Raw genomic sequence first — 23,015 nt, forward strand, 5'->3', positions numbered from 1 at the left:
GAACCCTGACTGATACAACCACCCAGCACAGGGCTAGGCTCCAAAATAGAAGCCATTAATTAATAAAGAATTACTGTCATTAATTAAATGCATAATATATGTATTGAGCTGGGCCTTTGTGCCTGGCTTTGTGCTAGGTTCCAGGAAAACAGTGGAGAACAAGACAGGCAGGTTTCCTCCCTCAAGGTGCGTTTACAGCCTGACTGAGATATCATAGTAGGCCTGCACTGTCGGAGGACACTGGGTGGTTATAGCTAGAGGGACCGATGTGGTGACTACTGCTGTGAGACTGGTTCTCTCTGGGCTGGGTTTCTGAAGCTCTCCTCTACAGCTGAGTATGGTTGGAAGCTGGGACCGGGTGATAACGGGCCAGCTGTGACACTGTCACTCGGATAGAGATCGACTGAACCGAACCACGACTGAGCCTCTGTCTGTGGCTACTGGGCAGCCATGAACTTGACCCCAGCCTCAGAAACCATGACTGATTGAGACCGAAAATCCATGGCTGGTGGATGTATTTCTGGAGCGGGATATAAAGTGCATCGTTTGATGAAAGTTATTATCCACTGTTCAGAAGCTAAAACCAGTAACTAAAAGTAGCAAAAGGCAATATTTGATGGGGCGGAACCTGCAGAGGCGGACCGTTCCTCCCGCGACCGAGAGATCCGCCCGGCCCCTTTTCCCATTGCTCCAGTCCGGCGCCCGAGAGGGAGAACTTCCGGTGCGCTTCCGCGGTGCCTGAGCCTGAGGCAAGACCCAAGTCGGTGAGCGCGGCCTCCTGTCCTCTTTTAACTCCTCTGCTTTCTTTGTCTGTGTGGTCCGGCCACCCCTCTTCCCAGCTTGGGATCGCGGATGGCCCTGCACTAGGGCACCTAGCGGGGACTGGGACATCCCCGTCTGTGGGCCGGTGGTGGGACCCACCTGTCTCTACAGGCCTTGCTCCCTGAGAAACCGTCACCAGATACACCGTCGCCAGGACTTCCTGGGGCACCCGCGGTAACTTGCTTTTTTTCGTAACTTTAGAACTTGCGGGCCGGAGGCCGTGGCTCCGCCTGACGTGGTTCTGAGCTACTCTCTGTAACTTCGGCTAAGGTCTTTTCTCCGAACCGAGGCTTTGTTTCTTATCTACAAAATGGGTATCATGCTTTTATTAAACAAATGTTTACCAGTGTCTAATATGTGCTAGAGATACAAAAGACCCACGTCTCCTGGAGATGACAGCCCTCTATTAACATTTGCAAAATTGCAACTGTGATAAGTGACATGGAAAGATACGAGGCGCCGTGAGAGCGAATTACAGGAGAACTGACTTAGACCCGGTCAAAGAAGCTTTACTGAGGAGATGAATATTGAGCAGAGATCAGAAAAATGATTTGAGAAAGAGGGGAGGGAAGAGTTTTCTATCAGGGAAGCCTCCTGTTTGAGGGTCTGAAAGGGGTCAGTTTGGCTGCAACAGAGAGCGTGTGGGGGAAAGCATGGTATGACACAAGCTGGAGGAGTTGCCAGGGACCAGACCACGCAGGCCTTCCTTGTAGGTCATGGTAGGAATTTAGTTTGCCAAGAGCCACGTGAGAAGCCTCTCAGAGGATATTAAGTATGGGTGGTGACATGCTTAGATTAGTGCTTTGAGAAGGTCACTCCAGCTATTGGATGGAGAAGGGATTGAAGGGGCGATCGCTCTCTGGGTGAGGGATGTGGTAGCTTAGCTTAAGGAGGTGGTAGAGAGAAGTGGGTGGATGTGACTTTCTGCCTCCCAAGGCATCTTCTTTGTGCCAGGCCATGTGCCAGCTGCTGAAGATATAGCGAGGAGAATTACAGTCTGGTGGAAATAGAAGGAAAGGAATGGCATTATCAAGGAGGGGCATACAGATGCCACCAGGGAAGATGGCTAATTGATGAGCAGTTATTCTAAATGCGATAGCTGTTCATCTAGCAAATATTTATTAAGTACCTTCTGAATTCAAGATTAGGAATAGGAAAATGATATAAATTATTCAGAGCAGTGGCTTTCAGACTTTTTTGATTGTGACCTACAGTAACAAATACATTTTATGTTGTGACCAAGAGTCCATTCAAACACACAAAGCTTCCGAAAACAGTACTTAGCTTTAATATTTATGATGTACTCTGATTTTTAAAAATTCTGTCCTTTTATTTTAAAAAATTAATGCTGGCTGAGATTCCCTAAAATGATCTCTTGACCCATTAACAGGTTGTGACTTGCAGTTTGGAAAAATAATGCTGATTTAGAGTGAGAGTCATTTGTGGTGGGTATTGGGTTAAGACAATAAAATATGTCCTTAACATTTTTGGAAAAGGGTTGCTCTTCCTTTCCTCATGGTTTTATTTTGTTTTGTTTGTTTAAATAAAATGAGTAAAAAGGATTAAACAGGCAGCTGGTCCTTCTGTTTGTGAAGTTTTGGGGCCTTGTTTGTATGTCTGGCTAGATTGGAAGTGCCTAGAGGGCAGTAACTGTCTTACTCTGTGAATGTTTCTGTTAGTGCCTGGCAAAGATCCTGGCACAGTGCAGGCATTCCAGGGTTATTTGTTGAATTGAATAGGTAGGTGTCTTGGACTAAAGGGTTAGATAATTGTCCTGTTTAAATTAGTTCATGTTGGAACCATTCTTTTTTTTTTTAATTAATTAATTTATTTATTTGGCTGTGCCAGGTCTTTTTTTTATAACAACACCTTTTATTAATTAATTAATTATTATTATTATTTTTTTTTTTTTGCTGTGTTGGGTCTTGGTTTCTGTGTGAGGACTTTCTCTAGTGCGGCGAGCGGGGGCCACTCTTCATCGCGGTGCGCGGGCCTCTCACTATCGCGGCCTCTCTTGTTACAGAGCACAAGCTCCAGACGCGCAGGCTCAGTAGTTGTGGCTCACGGGCCTAGTTGCTCCGCGGCATGTGGGATCCTCCCAGACCAGGGCCCGAACCCGTGTCCCCTGCATTAGCAGGCGGATTCTCAACCACTGCGCCACCAGGGAAGCCCTGGAACCATTCTTATAAATACAGAAGCAGTGTGTGTCTGCTTACAGAAGTTTTATCAGTGTGTCCTCATGGGTAGTTCAGAGGTAGACAAAATAAATGTTCTATGGTCTTTCTCTTCGGATCCAAGGCCAGCTGTGCTTCCTGGATCCCTTCTGGGTGAGCAGTCCAGAGCTGCTACTGACTGTGAACCCTTTGGGAAGTCGTTTCACTCTCTGGACTTCAGGTTTTTTATAAGTAAGAGAAGAAGGGTGTGGTTGTGGTTGAAAAGCTCTTTCACTGCCCAAACCTTTTGTGAATTTTAGATACTGAGCACCCACTTTCCACCTTTGGTCCATTTCTGGGCCTTCCCTGAGGCTTATAGGAAACTGAGTGGGTGCTTCTCAACTCTTCTGGGGACTCTCCAGCAATAGGTTTTAGACAGAGTTAGAGTTTAAGACAGTTTAGGCAGAGTTATAGTTAGAATGGACCAGCCAAGCTTTCTCTGCCTTCATCCTCTGTTGTGAGAAGGAGATCTGAGAGTAGATCCTGAGTGAACAGTGGAAAGAACACTGGCCTGGAGGGCAGGGTACCCAGGTTCTAACTGGGTCCTCTGTGACCTTGAACATGTCACTTTTCTTTAACTGATGTCTTTCCAGCTGTGAAGTGAGTGTTCTTGCTCATTAAACCAAAACACAAAACCCCTCTTCTCTTTGAGTCTTATTTTCTTCATCTGTAAAACAATGCGGGGTTGTGGTGAAAATTAAGGGAGATAATTATGTCAGGGGTCTAGTTCAATATCTAGCACATAGAGAATGCTCAGCAAATGAAGCATCCTTCCCCAGGTTCTGATTAACTCTGATATATTTCTTTTTCAGCTGTTCTGGAAAACTAGAAAAGTTTTCTTTTTGGTCACTCACCACTGGTCCCATGGCTGCCATGCAGATGGATCCTGAGCTTGCCAAGCACCTCTTCTTTGAAGGGGCCACTGTGGTCATCCTGAATATGCCCAAGGGGACAGAGTTTGGCATTGACTACAACTCCTGGGAGGTGGGGCCCAAGTTCCGGGGTGTGAAGATGATCCCTCCAGGCATCCACTTCCTCCACTACAGCTCTGTGGACAAGGCCAATACCAGGGAGGTGGGCCCCCGTATGGGCTTCTTCCTTAGCCTACAGCAGCGGGGGCTGAAGGTCCTGCGCTGGGATGCAGTCCAGGAAGAGGTAGACCTGTCCCCAGCCCCAGAGGCTGTGGTGGAGGCCATGAGGGCCAACCTCCAGGAGCTGGACCAGTTCCTGGGACCTTACCCATATGCCACACTCAAGAAGTGGGTCTCACTAACCAACTTCATCAGCGAGGCCACAGTGGAGAAGCTCCAGCCCGAGAGTCGGCAGATCTGTGCCTTCTCAGATGTGCTGCCTGTGCTCTCCATGAAGTACACCAAGGACCGGGTGGAGCAGAATCTACCCCGCTGCGGCACTGAGTGCAAAAGCTACCAGGAAGGCCTGGCCCGGCTGCCCGAGATGAAGCCCAGACCTGGCACAGAGATCCGGTTCTCCAAGCTGCCCACACAGATGTTCCCAGCAGGTGCCACGCCGGCCGAGATAACCAGGCACAGCATGGACCTGAGCTATGCTCTGGAGACGGTGCTCAACAAGCAGTTCCCCCAAAGTCCCCAGGACGTGCTAGGTGAGGAGGAACGAGGCTTTGAGAGTGGGCCAGGGGAGGTGTATATAGTAGGAGGGCTTGAGAACAAGGAGTACATCTTGGGTTATCTAGTCCAGTGGTTCCTAAACCTGGCTAGGAGGCGGTCTTGCCCAGAATGCTTGTTAAAGATACAGATCCCCAGGTCTTACCCCTGGAGGCTGATTCAAAAGATCTGGATTGGGGCCCCAGCAATTTATCTCTCTGTCTACCTAACAGACAAGCACTGTAGGTGAACCTGATGCAGACAGTCCTGTGTTTGTGTACTGATGGTGTGGCCCAGCCTCCCTGCCACCGCGTCTTACAGATTGAGGTCCATAGAGGGAAAGGATTTGGCTGCTAAGTGGTGTAGTCGAAGTGAGACCAAAGCCTAGGGCTCCTGGTTCCCAGGCCCAGCCGTGTTCCTGGGGGCCTCCCACCTCCCCGCTCAGTTTGCTCCTGACTCTCTCAAGGCTTCATCCAGAACAGTGATTTTCTTTTTCTTTTTTTTTTAAAGGTCCAATTCTTTTTCTTTAAATTTTTAAAATTTTATTTTAAAAAAATTTTGGCTGCATCAGGTCTTAGTTGTGGCACGTGGACTCTTTCATTGTGGTGTGTGGGCTTCTCTCTAGCTGTGGCACGCAGGCTGCAGAGTGTGCGGGCTCAGTAGTTGTGGTGCACGGGCTCTCCTCTAGTTGTGGGGCACGGCCTCCAGAGCACGTGGGCTAAGTAGTTGTGGCGCATGGGCTCAGTTGCCCCATGGCATGTGGGATTTTAGTTCCCCAACCAGGGATCGAACCCACGTGCCCTGCATTGGAAGGCGGATTCTTAACCACTGGACCACCAGGGAAGTCCCAGTGATTTTCTTTAAATTGTCATAGTTTTTATTGTTGTTTTTCCCCCTTATTACAAAAAAATAACATATATTCATCCTAGAAGAAAAACAAAAATAAAATTCCAAATCCCACCACCTAGAAATAACCATTGTTTTGCACTTTGTTGTACTTATTTTCCATCTTTTAGGTATATATTTATATGTATTTCTCAGTTTAATACATTTTTGTGTTTCCTTTTAGTCTTTTTTAATTCAATTATGTGTTTTTGTATATATAATATTTTTACAAAACAAGACTACAGTATATTATTCTGTAATTTGCTTTAATGTAAACATTTTTCCATGTCACTGAAATGGTCACTTCTCTTTAGTGGCTACTTATGTTCCATAGTAATTGAACCAACCCCTGTTGATGGATCTTTAAGATGTCCCTATTTTCCCTATTATAAGTGGCGTCTAATGAATGTCCTTGTGTGCCCTTCTGCATACATTTCGGGGTGAAATTGTTGGATCAGAGTGTGCATGTTGCCAGGAGAAGGTCATGCATCCTTGCCAGCTGGTGAGGCTGTTGCCCATCACCTTTGACATGGCATTTGATATGGCAGTTTAGCAAAGGTCTCTTCCAACTGGATAGTTGAAAAATGACATCTTGTTTCAATTTATATTTCTCCAATTACTAGTGACAGCAAACATTTGTCACATCTTTAATAGTTGTTAATATTTTTTCTTGTATAAGTTGTCCAATATTTACATCTTTTTCTATTGGAAGATCAGTGAGAATTTTGAATATGGGGCCTTTTACATAATAGGCTTAGCTGATAAAAAGGGACATTTTATGGGGTGTATCTATTTTCATTTAATAAGTAACACTTGAAATTCTGGCTTAAAAATAAACAGAAAAAAAAATGAACAGAAATCCTGTTTTCTACCTCTTAAACATTTCAGTTCTTCAAAGTAATCTTGTGAAAAGGTCTGTTTCAGGGATTACTGTGTCTTCATGACAGTCCTTTGAAATTATTTCTGATCTCATAATTTAATTTTAGACTGAGCCAGAAATGTATGAATTTAAACAAATGCCCTAAATTCAGAGAATAAGCTCGTATTTTCACAAACTAACAAGGTAAAGCCAACTGAAGAAGCAAATCATTAACCTCTAGAAAAGGTTAAATTTTCTAACCTATAGAAAGTTTAACTATATTTTGAAAATATTGATCAAATGTTCAAAATATCTAGACTAGGTAGCTATCCACACAAATCAAACTTTGTTCCACAAGCCTAGGAACAGAGAACTAGTTTTTCCAGGTCTCCAGAGGTGACAGATCAGACACCATGCATTTAAAGAGGTATTAGTGTTGAGTACATCTGTTCTTTTTATGGCCCACACGTAGATATACCACAGAAGCCCTCCTTAAATTTGAAGCCAGAGAGAGCGTCTCTGATCAGCAGCAGTTTATCTTGGCAACTAGAGACCCAGCTGCTTGCCCAAGGACAATGGCTTCTGGATTACCAGGTCTCTGAGACAGGGATCTGGTGGGAATGTGGGAATAATAACTAAGATTTCTTGAGTGATACTGTGTGCCAGGCATTATGCTAAATGCATTATATATACTATATTGATTCATTTAATCTTCACTACAACCCTCAAATAAGGAAATTGAAGCATAAACAGATTAAGTAACGTGCCCAAAGTCACACAGCTGCTGAGTGGTTGGAGCTGAGATTTGAACCTATGCATTTTGGCTCTAGAGCCCATGCTCTTAACCACAGGCTGCTCATAGAGATCAAATCACAGAGCCCTGTGATTAAACTAGGAAAAATAATTTGGCTGGCAGGCTAACCCTGGAACAAGTACTCATGAATTTTCTTGTTCAGGGAGGCTCTAGGACTGTTCCCACCCAGTAGAAATCTGTTTTAGGGCTTCCCTGGTGGCGTAGTGGTTAAGAATCTGCCTGCCAATGCAGGGGACATGGGTTCAAGCCCTGGTCCGGGAAAATCCCACATGCCACGGAGCAACTAAGCCCGCGAGCCACAACTACTGAAGCCACACTACTGAAGCCCATGTGCCTAGAGGTGGTGCTCTGCAACAGGAGAAGCCACCACAATGAGAAGCCCACGCACCGCAACTAGAGAAAAGCCCGCGCACAGCAACGAAGACCCAATGCAGCCCAAAATAAATGAATAAAGTAAATAAATTTTAAAAAGAAATCTGTTTTATCTTTCCATTGTTCAGTTGCTAAGCATTAGATGTGTGACCTTGGGCAACTTGCTTGACCTCATCTATGAAATGAGGCAAATACCACCTTCCCTGATCACCTTGCGGAGTTGGGCTGAGGATTATGTGGTGTAATGCAGCATTTCCCTGACCCTGAAGCAGACCGTGTGCATCAGAAGCACCCGGGAAGCTTGTTAGAGCTACAGATACTGAGGCCCCATCATCTGTCCTCAACCAGGATCTCTGGTGGTGAGGCTTGGGCAGCTTTATTTTTAACAAGTTCTCTTAGTATTTCAGATGGGCAGCCAGTTTGGGGATCCACTTGGCATAATATCCATGGACACATTTGTAAACTTGTTAAATGCTAGGCAGATACTATGTGTGCCTCTTCTCTTGCACTCAGATATCACAGAAATCCAAAACCAGTTTGGTTTCTCATGGCTTGAGTTTATAGCAGTTCAGCAAACTTTTATTGAGCAGCTGCTAGGTGCAAAACCCTGTGTCGGGCTCTGGAAGAGTGACAAGGATAGAAAGCCACTTATTGCTGAGGCCCAGTGGAACTGGCGGCTTAGTAGTGTCAGCCAGTACTCCTGTCCCTCAGGATCATTTCTCCTCTCTGCACCTTTCAGGTGAACTCCAGTTTGCCTTTGTATGCTTCCTGCTGGGGAACGTGTACGAGGCATTCGAGCACTGGAAGCAGCTCCTGAACCTTCTGTGCCGGTCAGAAGAGGCCATGGTGAAGCACCACACCCTTTACGTCAACCTCATCTCCATCCTGTACCACCAGCTTGGCGAGATCCCCGCCGACTTCTTTGTGGACATTGTCTCCCAGGACAACTTCCTCACCAGCACCTTACAGGTGAGCAGGCTTTTGGCTGACACCCAAGTGGGTCAGAATTAAGGCCAGGGTGTGTGAAAGTACCCTTGGAGGCTTACCTTTTTTTTTTTGCTGTTCTTTCCTGAGCCAAGTTGTCTTCATTTCAGTTTCCTAATAGTAGGCTGTTCCCTGATTCTCTCTCTCCTACTTGATTATAAGCTCCTTAATTCCAGAGACCCTCTCTCCTTCTCTCCGCCTCGCCCCCCAAGGTGCCTAGCACTGGGGTACTTGGAATTTGAGTCAGCCCCACCCCTTGAGCAACTCGGCTCAAAACAGTTTTTATTTCTGCCTCCCTGTAGCTGTAAGTTGCTGCAAACCAGTAGGACAGAGTTTTGAAGCTAGTTATTCCCAGGGAAACATCTGCAGCTCCTTAGATCTCATTTAGGCATTAAAGTAACTTTGATTTCCTGTTCAAACAAAATGTGCCAGTTTCTTCAGAGATTCTCTGACAGAAAAAGTGAAATTTGCTTTTAACTCAGCAATTAAATTTTCATTATGAGTGATAATTAGGGAAGAAGCTTCAAACAACTTACAATCTCCATCCTGTGCTATTTCCTCCCTTTGCAAACAGATTAGCTTCCTTTATGTTCTTGGGACAGCCTCTGTCACTCACATTGTGTAACTTTCTCAAGTATAGAAGAGGCAGAAGCTGCAGGCTGTCAGTTTCCATACTTTCTGTTTCATGACTTTTTTTTCACTGTGTGTGAGACCCCCACAGGCCTGCTCCTTAAAAGGTGGCTATTCACTAACCTCTCACTCCCACCCATGGTAAGGGAAAGAATGAACAGTCATTAAATGCCTGTGGCATTTAATAGGCACCATGCTTATCTCTTTATATGGGTTCCCTCATTTAATCTCTCTGGAGCACGTGAGACAGGGAGGATTATTCCCATTTTACAAATGAGAACACTGAGACTCAAAAAGATTAAATCATTAATATAAGGTCACACAGCTGGTAGGTGGCAGAGTCAGGATTTGTACCCAGGCCTGAGTCTTGGTTTAAGGCCTATGCTTATGCCCCTACATACCGAATACAGTGTAGATCCCCCCCCGCCCCACCGAAAAGAGTCTTGATTGACATTAGTGGACATACCTATCAGGGGCCTGTTTCTCAGAGATACAGAATACTTTTCTAAAACCAGCATTCTGTTGGAAGAGTCCCTGTGATCAGGCAGCTGACATAAACCTCTGAAGTTGAAGGACTTGTGTGGACCATGGGGATGAGTCAGTCAGGCTGATGGTTTGAGCCTGGTGTATTCCACTTCATGGGAGTTATAAAACTGCCCTTTTATTGGTTCTTGATATCACAGAGAAATTAAATCCCTTTAGCCTTCCTCTGCAGGGGAAATCGCCCCAGTTACTGGGTCATGGGTTGCGGAGCAGTAGGAGGCAGCAGCCTGCTAACTGGCCTCTGGCAGCGGGAATACGTGCTGCCCTTGTGATATGCCCTAGTGCTGTCGTGCAAACATAGGAGGGCCGCAGTGTGTCGTTGGCTGTCCAACCATTGTCAGCATGACCAGCAGCTGAGCTCTCATTGCTGAGGCTTTGTTGCCAGCAATGATTTACAAAGCAGAAAGGGCCCAGCTGGATTGCTCAATGTCCAGGTAGGGTGTGCAAAGCTGATGATTAGAAGAATTTTGTCTTTGGACTTTTCACCAAGAAAATTTGATGTCATTATTTGGAAAAATCCAGGACATGTGCCTTAAAAAAAATATATCAACACCTGTTTTTTGTTTTTTGTTTTTTAAAACACATTCTCTGCATTCAAAGACCTTATTCTTTTTTTGTTTTTTTTAATTAATTTATTTATTTTTGCTGTGTTGGGTCTTCGTTTCTGTGCGAGGGCTTTCTCTAGTTGTGGCAAGTGGGGGCTACTCTTCATCGTGGTGCGCTGGCCTCTCACTATCGCGGCCTCTCTTGTTGGGGAGCACAGGCTCCAGATGCGCAGGCTTAATACTTGTGGCTCACGGGCTTAGTTGCTCCGCGGCATGTGGGATCCTCCCAGACCAGGGCTCAGACCCGTGTCCCCTGCATTAGCAGGCAGATTCTCAACCACTGCGCTACCAGGGAAGCCCCCTCAACACCTGTTTTTTAAGCATCCTTTCTTTATATACAACGTTCTTCTCAGAGTGTTGAGGAATATGTATATGAGTTAGCCTGTTTCTTAGAGGTACAGAGCACTTTTCTAAAACCAGCATACTGTTGGAAGAGTCCATGTGATCAGGCAGCTGACATAAAACTCTGAAAGTTGAAGGACTTGTGCAGAAGCATCTCTTCATTGATTTAGCAGGCGTTTGCTGTGCACCTGTTGTATACAAGGCCCTGTTCTAGGATGGGAAATGTAGCTCTGGGCAAGACAGACAGAGTCCCTGACTTGGAGTTTAGATTTTGGTGGGAAAGTAAACAAATGAATTAACCAGATAACTCCAGGTAGCCCTAAGTGTTTTAGAAGGCAGTACCATTTTCCTAACCCGGGCCTTTTGGTCTCATCTAGACTGCATCAGAGTTTATCAACTTCCATGTTTACCCCCATCAGTCCATCTGTCTCCCACACTGCCACCAAAATGCACCTCTGATTCTATTTCTCTGTGGTCCTCGTTGCCTAAAAAGTTAAAAGCCCAAACCTAGGTGATAATACCCATTCTGATCGGGCTCCTAATCTGTTCTCCAGCTTTTCCTTCCTTTCCCTATTTTCCACCATCAACTCCAGCAGCAGTGGTCTCCTTGCAAGTTGCCAGACATGCCATGCTGTTCCATGCCTTCCACTTTTTTTTTTAATTGTAAAGAATATGTAACATGAGATTTACCCTCTTAATTTTTTAAGTGTACAGTACAGTACTGTTAACTGTAAGCAGAGAGGATCTCTAGAACTTTTTCATCTGGCACGACTGAAACTTTATACCCATGTTTCATGTCTTCTTAACTGAACCTGATTTTCCCTCCGCCTGTACTTGTTGATCCTACAGGATGCCCTCTAGGCATCCCTCTCTGTGATGCCATCCCTGATATCTCCCTCCTTTCCATACTATTAGCCTACTTTGTACGTGTCACTATTATATTGCACAGGCTGTGCTTGTGAAATGTATATATTGTCTGCCTGACTTCCCCACTGAGCCATGGGTTTTTACCAGAAGCCTATTTTTTGTTCATCTGGTTATATTCAACACCTACTTGAGGCCTAGCACTGATCTCACTTTGTGTTATTGGGTGTTTTTAGTGCATAATTCCTGTGGCAGTGTGAACAGATGACCCTGCTATGACAGGTGTAAACAGTGAAGTCTGGTCAAAGGGCATTAGGAGCACCAGAGAGGGGTTGGTTGGTTCATTCAGGCTGGAGTTGAGATTTGAGGAGACAGAGAGTCAGGAATGGCGTTTTTGTGAAGGGGGGCATTTGATCATGAGCTTGAAGGATGACACAGATTTCAATGGGCAAAATGCGGAAAGGGTATTTCAAAACTTTTCTCTTTTTTGATGGCAAGTTTCACTGATGCCATCTTGGCAGTGAGATCCTGTCACCCTACACACAGGCACTCACTCCGGGTGTTTGTGAGTGAATGAATCAGCCCATAAAAGCCTTCCTTAGCCAGCCGCCTGCTCTCCCCGCAGGTCATCAAGTAAGTGGAACTGGCTTTCTTACTTCAGAGTTTAAATGGCTGCTACACCTGGAGAGGGACTGGTGTTTGTGTGTGAGCACTTAAAGACAGCCACATTAGCTTGTGTAAAATCAGCGACATAATGCCCTCTGCCAGTAGAGGCCCCTTTGAATAGATGCCACTGATTTTTACAAATCCCATGGATTAGCTTGAATAAAAATTGTTTGTTTTATAAAAATAGATACAGTTTTTTCTTTTATTTGAAGCAACTTGAGTCATCATAATTTGTTTAAAACCAATGAAAGGATAATCTGAATTTAATAATATGTTATAAAGTGAATTATGTACAAAATAAGAATTCTTATTACTGATTGCATAGCATTTAGGCATATAGTCATGTAACCTGGTTTTTTTTAATACTTTTAGTTGCAATAGACCACTAAATAGGCTCTCCAGCTTCATTTCTTGCCAGTATTCGAAATACGAGTGTCCACCTTTAACTCTCGAGGGAAAACACTAGCTCTGACAATGATGTCTGTAGTACCGGCATACCTTGGAGATATTGCGGGTTCGGTGCTGGGCTACCACAATAAAGTGAATATCACCAAAAGTGAGTCACATGAATTTTTTGGTTTCCCAGTGCATATAAAAGTCATGTTTACTCTATACATAGTCTATTAAGTGTGCAGTAGCATTATGTCTTAAAAGAAAATACCTTAGTGAAGCACTTTATTGCTAAAAAATGCTAACCGTCATCTGCGCCCTCAGTGAGTCGTAATCTTTTTTTTTTTAACATCTTTATTGGAGTATCATTTCCTTACAATGGTGTGTTAGTTTCTGCTTTATAACAAAGTGAATCAGCTATACATATATATATATCCCCATATCTCCTCCCTCTTGCATCTCCCTCCCACCCTCCCTATCCCACCCCTCTAGGTGGTCACAAAGCACCAAGCTGATCTCCCTGTGCTATGTGGCTGCTTCCCACTAGCTATCTATGTTACATTTGGTAGTGTATATATGTCCATGCCACTCTCTCACTTCGTCCCAGCTTACCCTTCCCCCTCCCCGTGTCCTCAAGTCCATTCTCTATGTCTGCATCTTTATTCCTTTCCTGCCCCAAGGTTCTTCAGAACCATTTTTTTTTTTTTTTAGATTCCATATATATGTGTAGGCATACGGTATTTGCTTTTCTCTTTCTGACTTACTTCACTCTGTATGACAGACTCTGGGTCCATCCACCTCACTACAAATAACTCAATTTCGTTCCTTTTTATGGCTGAGTAGTATTCCATTGTGTATATGTGCCACATCTTCTTTATCCATTCATCTGTGGATGGACACTTAGGTTGCTTGCATGTCCTAGCTATTGTAAGTAGAGCTGCAATGAACATTGTGGTACATGACTCTTTTTGATTTATGGTTTTCTCAGGGTATATACCCAGTAGTGGGATTTAGTTTTTTAAGGAACCTCCATACTGTTCTCCACAGTGGCTGTATCAATTTACATTCCCACCAACAGTGCAAGAGGGTTCCCTTTTCTCCACACCCTCTCCAGCATTTATTGTTTGTAGATTTTTTGATGATGGCCATTCTCACTGGTGTGAGGTGATACCTCATTGTAGTTTTGATTTGCATTTCTCTAATGATTAGTGATGTTGAGCATCCTTTCATGTGTTTGTTGGCAATCTGTATATCTTCTTTGGAGAAATGTCTATTTAGGTCTTCTGCCCATTTTTGGATTGGGTTGTTTGTTTTTTTGATATTGAGCTGCATGAGCTGCTTGTAAATTTTGGAGATTAATCCTTTGTCAGTTGCTTCATTTGCGAATATTTTCTCCCATTCTGAGGGTTGTCTTTTCGTCTTGTTTATGGTTTCCTTTGCTGTGCAAAAGCTTTTAAGTTTCATTAGGTCCCATTTGTTTATTTTTGTTTTTATTTCCATTTCTCTACAAGGTGGGTCAAAAAGGATTTTGCTGTTATTTATGTCATAGAGTGTTCTGCCTATGTTTTCCTCTAAGAGTTAGATAGTGTCTGGTTTTACATTTAGGTCTTTAATCCAGTTTGAGTTTATTTTTGTGTATGGTGTTAGGGAGTGTTCTAATTTCATTCTTTTTTTTTAGAAATGGCTTTTATTTATTTATTTTTGGCTGTGTTCGGTCTTCGTTTCTGTGCGAGGGCTTTCTCTAGTTGTGGCAAGCAGGGGCCACTCTTCATCGCGGTGTGCAGACCTCTCACTATTGCGGCCTCTCTTGTTGCGGAGCACAGGCTCCAGACGTGCAGGCTCAGTAGTTGTGGCTCACAGGCTTAGTTGCTTCGCAGCATGTGGGATCTTCCCGGACCAGGGCTCGAGCCTGTGTCCCCTGCATTGGCAGGCAGACTCTCAACCACTGCGCCACCAGGGAAGCCCTCTAATTTCATTCTTTTACATGTAGCTGTTCAGTTTTCCCAGCACCACTTATTGAAGAGGCTGTCTTTTCTCCATTATATATTCTTGCCTCCTTCATCAAAAATAAGGTGACCATAGGTGCTTGGGTTTATCTCTGGGCTTTCTATCCTGTTCCATTGATCTGTATTTCTGTTTTTGTGCCAGTACCATACTGTCTTGATTACTGTAGCTTTGTAGTATCCTCTGAAGTCTGGGAGCCTGGTTCCTCCAGCTCTGTTTTTCTTTCTCAAGATTGCTTTGGCTGTTCGGGGTCTTTTGTGTTTCCATACAAATTGTGAAATTTTTTGTTCTAGTTCTGTGAAAAATGCCATTGGTAGTTTGATAGGGATTGCATTGAGTCTTTGGGTAGTATAGTCTTTTTCACAATGTTGATTCTTCCAATCCAAGAACATGGTCTATCTCTCCATCTGTTTGTATCATCTTTAATTTCTTTCATCAGTGTCTTATAGTTTTCTGCATACAGGTCTTTTGTCTCCTTAGGTAGGTTTATTCCTAGGTATAGTCGTAATGTTTTTGGTTTGAAATATTTTGAGAATTACCAGAATATGACACAGACACAAAGTGAGCAAATGCTGTTGGGAAAATGGTGCTGATAGACTTGCTCAATGCAGGGTTGCCACAGACCTTCATTTTGTAAAAAATGCAATACCTGAGAAGTGCAATAAAACAGCATATGCCTGTGTTTTTGTCATAACACCAGCTCTGATAAATTTCACCTGCCTACTCCTGCACCTCCTGCCATCAACTATCACTTCTGCACACTTACTGTGCATTATTTCATTTAGCCCTCACAACAATGCTAGAAGTTAAGTATATAATCCCATTTTATAGATGAGAAGACAGGAACAGGGAGGTCACATAATTTTGCCTGAGTTTGTCAGAGCTAGTGGATGGCAAGGCTGAACTTTGATTCTAAAGCCCACTGTGGTGGGCTCCCATATATGATTAGAGCCCCAGATGAAACATCCCAGATTCTTTAAACTGACCTCAGAAAACATGATTCTGCTGCTTTTCGCCTTCTTGGTAATTGTTGTGAAGTGATAGTCTTGCTTTTAACACCACTTACTTCTTCTGCAAGTGGAAATAAAATGTACTACCTCTGGCTAGTTTCATTCTAAGTTGAATAATCATGTGGGAATTGAAAAAATTAGGAAATTTCATCTTTTTGGTCTAGCCACAAAATAGGATAAGCAGTGACTCAGCTATCTACCGTGGTATTTTGAATTTCTCAAGGTGACCTGACTGAACTCAATTTATTTAACTGGGGTTTAAAAGAAAGCTTTCACATTTCTGACTAAAGTACAATTTTACAGTATATAGACTTAATGGTAAAAGTATTAATACCTTTTTTTTTTAATTTGAAGAAAAATACCCAGTGGGTGTGCTTTTAGTTCTAAAGTGCAGATGTTTGTGAAATGTTATTATCCTTTTTCAAAAGTATTTTTAAAATATCCAGGATTAATATTCCCATATTAAGATGATTCATTTCTCAGTGATTTTAAAAAGTTTACTTGTTTCACTTAAGTAAATAAAATAACCATATCATTACTAAATTTATATAAGAAGGCATACAATTAATCTAAAAACAAGAGAATCAAAGTAAATTGTTGTTTGGAAACCAGATACTGTCTAAACATCTCTTCTGAATTGTGAATTTTTAAAATCACAAGTTTGTAAACTATAGGGACAAAAATAGATCAATGGATGCCAGGGGCTAGGGTCAAGGGGAGGATATGGGCCTTTAAACTCATAGACTGGATACCAAAAGAAAAAGCTATAAACAGATACCTATCTTGATTACATCATATAGTGGTTGCATGGGTGTATACATTTATCAAAACGAATTGAACACTTAAAATGGATGAATTTAATTGTATGTAAATTATGCATCAATAAAGTTGGTTTTTTAAAACGGGCAACCTAGGCTGTGACCTGGGTCCTGGAGGCCTCCAGAAGGGACAGTTCCAGAAGCACCTAGTCTCCAAGCCCCTTGGTTCCCCATAGGACACGGCTGAAAATATCAAGGATGTATTACATCTGTGTCAAGAAAAGAAGGTTTTGGTAGGGAAGAAGGATTTCGATTTGACTACTGGGACTGGATCTTGCTTGACATTTATCACTTGCTCAGCATTTATCACCATCCTTATCTGTACAATGGGAATAGTAATTTCCTATCCTACCTCCCAGTTTGTAGTAAAGATTAGACTGACAAGTTCTTTAAAAAGGACATAGCGCTTTTCAAATTAGAAGCCTTATTTTTCAGACTGAAGCCGTCAGTTATACCTGCCTCTAGTTGATGTTACCCCCATGGCGACGTTGGAGAGGTGGGTGGGAAGGATGAATGACGAGTATGCACCCAGCCTGTTCCAGTCTCTCACTGCTGGCCATCCCTACATCTCATTCATATCCATTCAGTGAGCATCCTGTGGGCCCCAACTCTATGCCAGGCCCTGGGCGATCTGCTGTGTGGGTCACATAGATAATTAGGAAGTGACCCCTACTCTGAAGGGGCACAGATCACTGTGATGCAAGCAGAGTGTGAGAAATGCCATAAGGGATGCTCAGGCGCGGTCCTGGGGGAACAGAGGTTGGAGCAGTTCCTTTCAGCTTGGGCTTTCATAAGAGAACTGTCACAAGGAGATGGCTTGTGAGCCGGTGGCATTCAGGGGCCTGGTAAATAAGCCACGTCCTCCCCAGGACGAGTCCCTTATTCTGTCCAGCACCATCATGTAATTATCGAGCAATCATTTGGTACAGGCACTGTGCAAAAGGGACCCAGAAATAGATTTTCGTAGAACGTATGATCTTCTTCGTTCTTTTGTTCATTAAACATCCAATGGGTCCTTTTTATATGGCAGACTCTGTGCCAGGGGAGTGGGATGCAGGTAGGAAAAGGAGTCTCTGCTTTGGGGTTGCTCCTTGTCTCTTGGGAGAGCTCAATGGTAAATGGACGGTTACTGACTGAGAGTGAGGCTATGTCCCAAGTAACCCTGGGCACCGGGGGAGCACAGAGGAGCACCTGTTCTGTCTTTGGTCTGGGAAGACATCCCAAAGGAGGTGGCATCTGAACTGAGCTTGGGTCACTAGTAGAAATTAGTAGGTGAAGGAGGAGAAAGCAGGGGTGGAGAAGCGTGTCATAAGCAGAGGGAAAAGCCTGTGTGAGTAGAGGCACAGAAGAGGCAATGGAGCATGTTTGGGCAGCTGCTCAATGTGGCAGGAGAGGAAGGGCTGTGTAGAGAGTAGTACAATTTACCATGTAAGGAGGGAGAACAGGAAGAGGCTTTTGCTAATTCAGCCAGCAGGCCCCCGCCCCCAGGACCTCTGGGGGCAGACCCATGGGTGCACAGGGCCTCCAGCACTAATGCTGTTTGAAACAAGGCTTCTCTGCTTCCCATACCAGGCCCCTCCCCAGGGTTCAGCCAGCCTCACGTTCAGTGCTCCAGAGCAAGCTCCATTAGCTGCCTATGGACAGGCCACCGGCTTCCCCACTGCCCTCTCACCAGTGAGCTCACACAGCCCCTCTAATTAGTTATTGATCTGGTATTTTGTTGTAGCTGTGCTTTCTGCTCCTGTATTTAGTCGATTCCCAAGTAATGAAACTAAATTCTGTAACCCCCCACCTTCTGCTTCTGAGCCTCCCCTCCCCGTCACTTCAGTCCCTGCTACCACCCCAACAAAGTGTCTCCAAGCAAAGACCACTGACCATGAGCCTCACTCCTGCTAACAGAAAGACAGTGGAGAGGCGGTTAGGAGGCGTGTTGTCCCTGGAAGCAGCTGCAGAGTACACCTGTTACCTTTGTCAGGTCAAGGCCCTGGAGCCCAGATTCCTTCCTTGGTGGCCTGCGGGCCAGCTGTGACACGAAGGTGATGTGGATCAGATTGCTGCTTTCACCCTCATGCTGCTGTGTCTGGGGTGGTCTTGCAGGGAGCCAACGGGTAGTCTGGGAAAAACTGCTCCTTCCTTTCTGGTAATTTTGACCCAGCCATTTAACTCCCCTCAGCCTCCATTTCCATAAAATAGGCATCCTAGTGTGTCTTCCCAGGGCCTTGTGAGGATCCATTGGACTACTCTATGAAACTTCTTTGAGAACAATAACATAGTGTGAGAAGGAGTAATGGGTTTGCTGTCATTCTTAGAGAAGCGGTTGAGATCCGGGACAATCTGGAATGGAGTTTCAGAGGTAGGGAAAATTACTCTGTTTGCCCCTGCCCATGTTTATATTAGATGAAACTGAATTTAAAAGAACATCAAAACAAGGGATTAATATCCAGAATATATAAAGAACTTCGATGACTCAACAACACAAATAAAAAAACCTGATCCAAAAAGGGCTTCCCTGGTGGCGCAGTGGTTGAGAGTCCGCCTGCCGATGCAGGGGACACGGGTTCGTGCCCCGGTCCGGAAAGATCCCACATGCCACGGAGCGGCTGGGCCCGTGAGCCATGGCCGCTGAGCCTGCGCGTCCGGAGCCTGTGCTCCGCAACGGGAGAGGCCACAACAGTGAGAGGCCTGCATACCGCAAAAAAAAAAAAGGGCAAAGGACTAGAATAGACTTTTCTCCAAGGAAGATATACACATGGCCAATAAATACATGAAAAGATATTCAGCATCACTAATCCTTAGGGAAATGCAAATCAAAACCACAATGAGACACCACACCCATTTGGGTAGCTATTGTAAACAAACAAACAAAAACAAAATAACAGATACTGAAGAGATTGTAGAGAAATTGGAACCCTCGTTCATTGCTGATGGGAATGTAGAATGACACAGCCACTGTGGAAAACAGTATGGTGGTTCCTCAAAACATTAAACAGAATTACCTTATGATCCAGAAACTCCACTTCTGGGTATATACCCCAAAGAATTGAAAGCAATGAATCTGTAAGAGATATTTTTATATCCGTGTTCATAGCAGCATTATTTATAATAGCCAAAAGGTAGAAACAACCCAAATGGCCATTGACAGATGAGTGGGGAAAAAACGTGGTATCTACATACGGTGGCATATCATTCAGCCTTAGAAAGGAAGGAAATTCTGGCACTCCCTACATGAGTGAACCTTGAGGACATTATGTTAAGTGAAATAAGTCAGGCACAAAAGGACAAATATTGTATGATTTCACTTATATGAGGTACCTAGAGTAGTCAGATTCATAGAGAGAAAGTAGAATGGTGGTTACCAGGGGCTGGAAGCAGGGAATGGGGAGTTAATGGGTGTCGTTTCAGTTGGGCAAGATGAAAAAGTTCTGGAGATGGTTGGTGGTGATGGTTGTGTAATAATGTAAATATACTTAATGCCACTGGGCTATACTCTTAACATGGTGAATATTATGTGTATTTAGTACAGTCGTTTAAATTATAATTTTTTTAATGTTTAAAATGGTAGATTTTGTGTTATGTATATATTACCACAATTTAAAAAAAACAAAACTTTTAAGGGGAATAGAAACCTCAGATTGGCAGCCTGGGGCCCATTTAGATTAGAGCAGCAATTCACCCTCACTGGGTTAGGGCCTGGGATTTTATGGGATCCAGGGGCTTATAAGCACCCCCATGCCTTTCTTAGTACCAGCTGGTGTAGCTACTGCCTCTTTTTCTAAGTTACTGTCCAGGTGCCCAGTAGATCTCCCCGGAGAGCAGGGCCAGGGTGATGGCCCCGCTGGACTTACTCTCAGTGGGGCATCTCTGCCCAAGATAGTAATTTTCCATTCTGGTCCTGCCTGAGCTTCTCAGCTGGGCTTGGACCTTCTTTCTTGGTTTGGGGGGAGCACAGTAGGTGTCCTGAGCCTGTGCCAGCAGCGGCTGATCCACCCACCCTGGAGAGCTGAACACCACGAGGAAATTTCCACAGCTTTCTCAGCCCCTCTGTGTTCTCAGGAGTGACTTATCCTCTGTTCTCTGTAGGTTTTCTTTTCATCCGCCTGCAGCGTTGCCGTGGATGCCACCCTGAGGCAGAAAGCTGAAAAGTTCCAAGCTCACCTAACCAAGAAGTTTCAGTGGGACTTTGAGGCGGAGCCTGAGGACTGCGCCCCGGTGGTGGTGGTTCTTCCCGAGGGCGTGGGGACTGGCTAAGTGGAAAAGCTCTCAGCCAGAGGAGGCCCCTTCCCCACGGCTGCGGTCCTGGCTCCTCCATTCACCTGTCCTACTGGGACTTACTGGGGCAGCAACCCTGCCAGGTTCTACAAAGATGGAGCCAGAATTCCCTCCTTCACCAATAAATAAGTTCCTTCAGTGCCAGCGAGGCTGTACCCCATCTAGAAGGCGCATTTGTGGGTTCGCCGTCAGCCTGGCCTCGGTGCTATAACCTAACTGAATTCCAGATGAGCTCTTGGGAGAGACCTGCCTCAGCAGCAGCCTGCTTCCTCCCAGAAGAGAAGCAGTTGAGCCAAAAGCCCAGGAGAACCGATTGTTTATTCCGTAGAACGGTTAGAAACCCTGGAGTGCCCAGGAGTCTGAGATGTCAGTTGGTGACTTTTTAAAAGTTAATCAGAGGGTAATAGGGAGATGAGCCAGGATTTCTGCCTGCCCCTTGTTGGATGGGAATACGTCACAGAAAACATGGGTGTGTGACCACCCTGGAGCCCCAGGTTGGGGAGGGCATAACAGAAGACAGTTGGGTTGAATCTGACGAGTGGTCAGCTTTTGCTTTAAGTCCCTTTCTCCTGTCCAGAGGTCCCAGTGGATAATCTTTCAAGATCATTGCAGCCCCTGACCTCAGAGGCGTTGCTAGTGCCACACCCCTCCCATCTGCTCCGTTCTGAGGCCTCAGACCCAGAAGTGGGCCTTGGTGACCCTTTGTATGGCCCCATTCCTCACCAGAGCCAGCACGAGTGTTTCTGATGACCTGGAGATTCAACGACAAAGAGAAAGGTTCTTGCTTTATACAGGCTTCTTTGGCCCTGTTGAAGTTCTGTGCCTTTATTCAGAGCTCCAGAGATGACCTGGTCAGCCTGGGTCCGCCCCCCCATCCTGCTGTGGGGCTGTCAGCCACAGGAGTGATGGTGCTCCGGTTTCCTGGGAGTCCTGAGGGCCCGCGCATCATACACATAGGCCCTGCCACCCTGACCTCACACTGTTGTACTGTGATCAGAGTCCCTGTGCTGCTCTCTCCCAAGGCTGCGGCTCACACTAGGTTTCTGAATAAGAATCCCCTCCGGTTAAGACTTTCGGTTCCACTTGTCTCCTTGGAATTGTTTTTCCAAGAGCATAACGTACATTAAAGTCTTGGAGTTGAGACTAAATCCCCTTGTGTGAGTCTCATAGTTCATCTGCCCAGTTCCCACCGCAGCCAGGCACTGTCCTTAGATGCACATGTCCTCCCTACCGGGCACCAGGAGACCCTGCCCAACCTCTGCAGGCTCTGGAGGAGGCAAGTGACCAGCGATGTCTCCTGTCACCAGCGGGGCTTCTGAGATGGGCACACCTGCAGGAATGATTGAGGCCCTGTATCTATATAGCAACCAGAAGGTTCACCTTGTGTGAATTTGCTGTTCTTTTTCTCCCCAAAGCCCAATCATCAGAACTACTGGGGAGCTTGTTAAAATTGCAGATTCCAAAGGAATAAAGCCCTGATCCATGCCGCAGCATAGACAAACCTTGGAAACACTGTGCAGAGTGAAAGAAGTTGGACACAAAGACCACATGTTGTACGATTGCATTCTTATGAATCGTCCAGAGTTGACAAATCCTTAGAGACAGAGGGATTAGTGGTTACCAGGGGATGGGAGAGTGGGGAAGGGGGAGTGACTGCTAATGGGTACTGGGTTTCTTTTTGGGGTGATGACAAGGTTCTGGAAGTAGGTAGTGGTGGTGGTTGGCCAACCTTATGAGTATCATAAAAACCCATACAAGTGTATGCTTTAAAATGGTGAATTTCATGGTGTGTAAATTATATCTCAATAATTTTTAAAAGTTCAGACTCCCAAGTCCCACCATACAGGAACTCGCAGGCAGTGAATCTGGGTGCAGCCTGGGTTCTGAGGCACACTCAGTTTTGAGTTACTACCTAGAAGTAACAGCATTGCAATTTAGTACCTAGAGCTCCATTGGGACAATTTGTCTCCCACTGGCCTTGACAGGGCAGCACCTGGAAGTTGGATCATGTGACCTGTTCTCTAAGCTTGTTGGTCTTATGTCTACACAGACACATACACCCCCCAACCGCGCCCACTCACACAAATGGGTTAAAGAAAAGCAGCTACAATGTATAAGTGCTCTGTTCTGTTAGTTCACTTAATCCTCACAACAGTATGTGGTGAGTGCTATTATTATCCCCATTTTACTGATAGGAAAATGGGCTCAGAGAGCTTCCGTCATTTTGCTAGGGTCCCACAGCTTGTAAGGATTGAGCTCAAGAGTCAAACCAAGCCCATTGGTGTCCAGGGTCCGCACTCAGT

The 23,015-nt window shown here is 44.9% G+C and overlaps 1 protein-coding gene across 3 annotated transcripts; it reads left to right on the forward strand.

Moving 5' to 3' along the window:
• The first annotated feature begins 742 nt into the window (after positions 1–742).
• AAR2 (AAR2 splicing factor) lies at positions 743–22,809 on the forward strand. 3 transcript variants are annotated; one of them, XM_082671232.1, is made up of 4 exons: positions 743–764; positions 3,848–4,656; positions 8,327–8,556; positions 20,524–22,809. In XM_082671232.1, exons 2-4 carry the CDS (start codon positions 3,900–3,902, stop codon positions 20,689–20,691), a joined length of 1,155 nt encoding a protein of 384 aa, XP_082527358.1. In that variant the 5' UTR covers positions 743–764; positions 3,848–3,899; the 3' UTR covers positions 20,692–22,809. The 3 variants fall into 3 exon arrangements, with proteins under 3 accessions (XP_082527358.1, XP_082527357.1, XP_082527359.1); XM_082671231.1 differs by having other exon boundaries at positions 745–996; XM_082671233.1 differs by having other exon boundaries at positions 745–996; positions 20,547–22,809.
• Positions 22,810–23,015: the final 206 nt, after the last annotated feature.

Source organism: Grampus griseus, assembly GCF_964374135.1.
Source record: "Grampus griseus genome assembly, chromosome: 14".
Taxonomy (NCBI): domain Eukaryota; kingdom Metazoa; phylum Chordata; class Mammalia; order Artiodactyla; family Delphinidae; genus Grampus; species Grampus griseus.

Excerpts from the sequence above, each read along its gene's own strand:
- AAR2 (XM_082671232.1), top strand. The coding sequence starts at position 3,900 with ATGGCTGCCATGCAGATGGATCCTGAGCTTGCCAAGCACCTCTTCTTT. Across the intron at positions 4,657-8,326 it reads AAGTCCCCAGGACGTGCTAG|GTGAACTCCAGTTTGCCTTT; the intron begins GTGAGGAGGAAC and ends TGCACCTTTCAG. Across the intron at positions 8,557-20,523 it reads TCCTCACCAGCACCTTACAG|GTTTTCTTTTCATCCGCCTG; the intron begins GTGAGCAGGCTT and ends TGTTCTCTGTAG.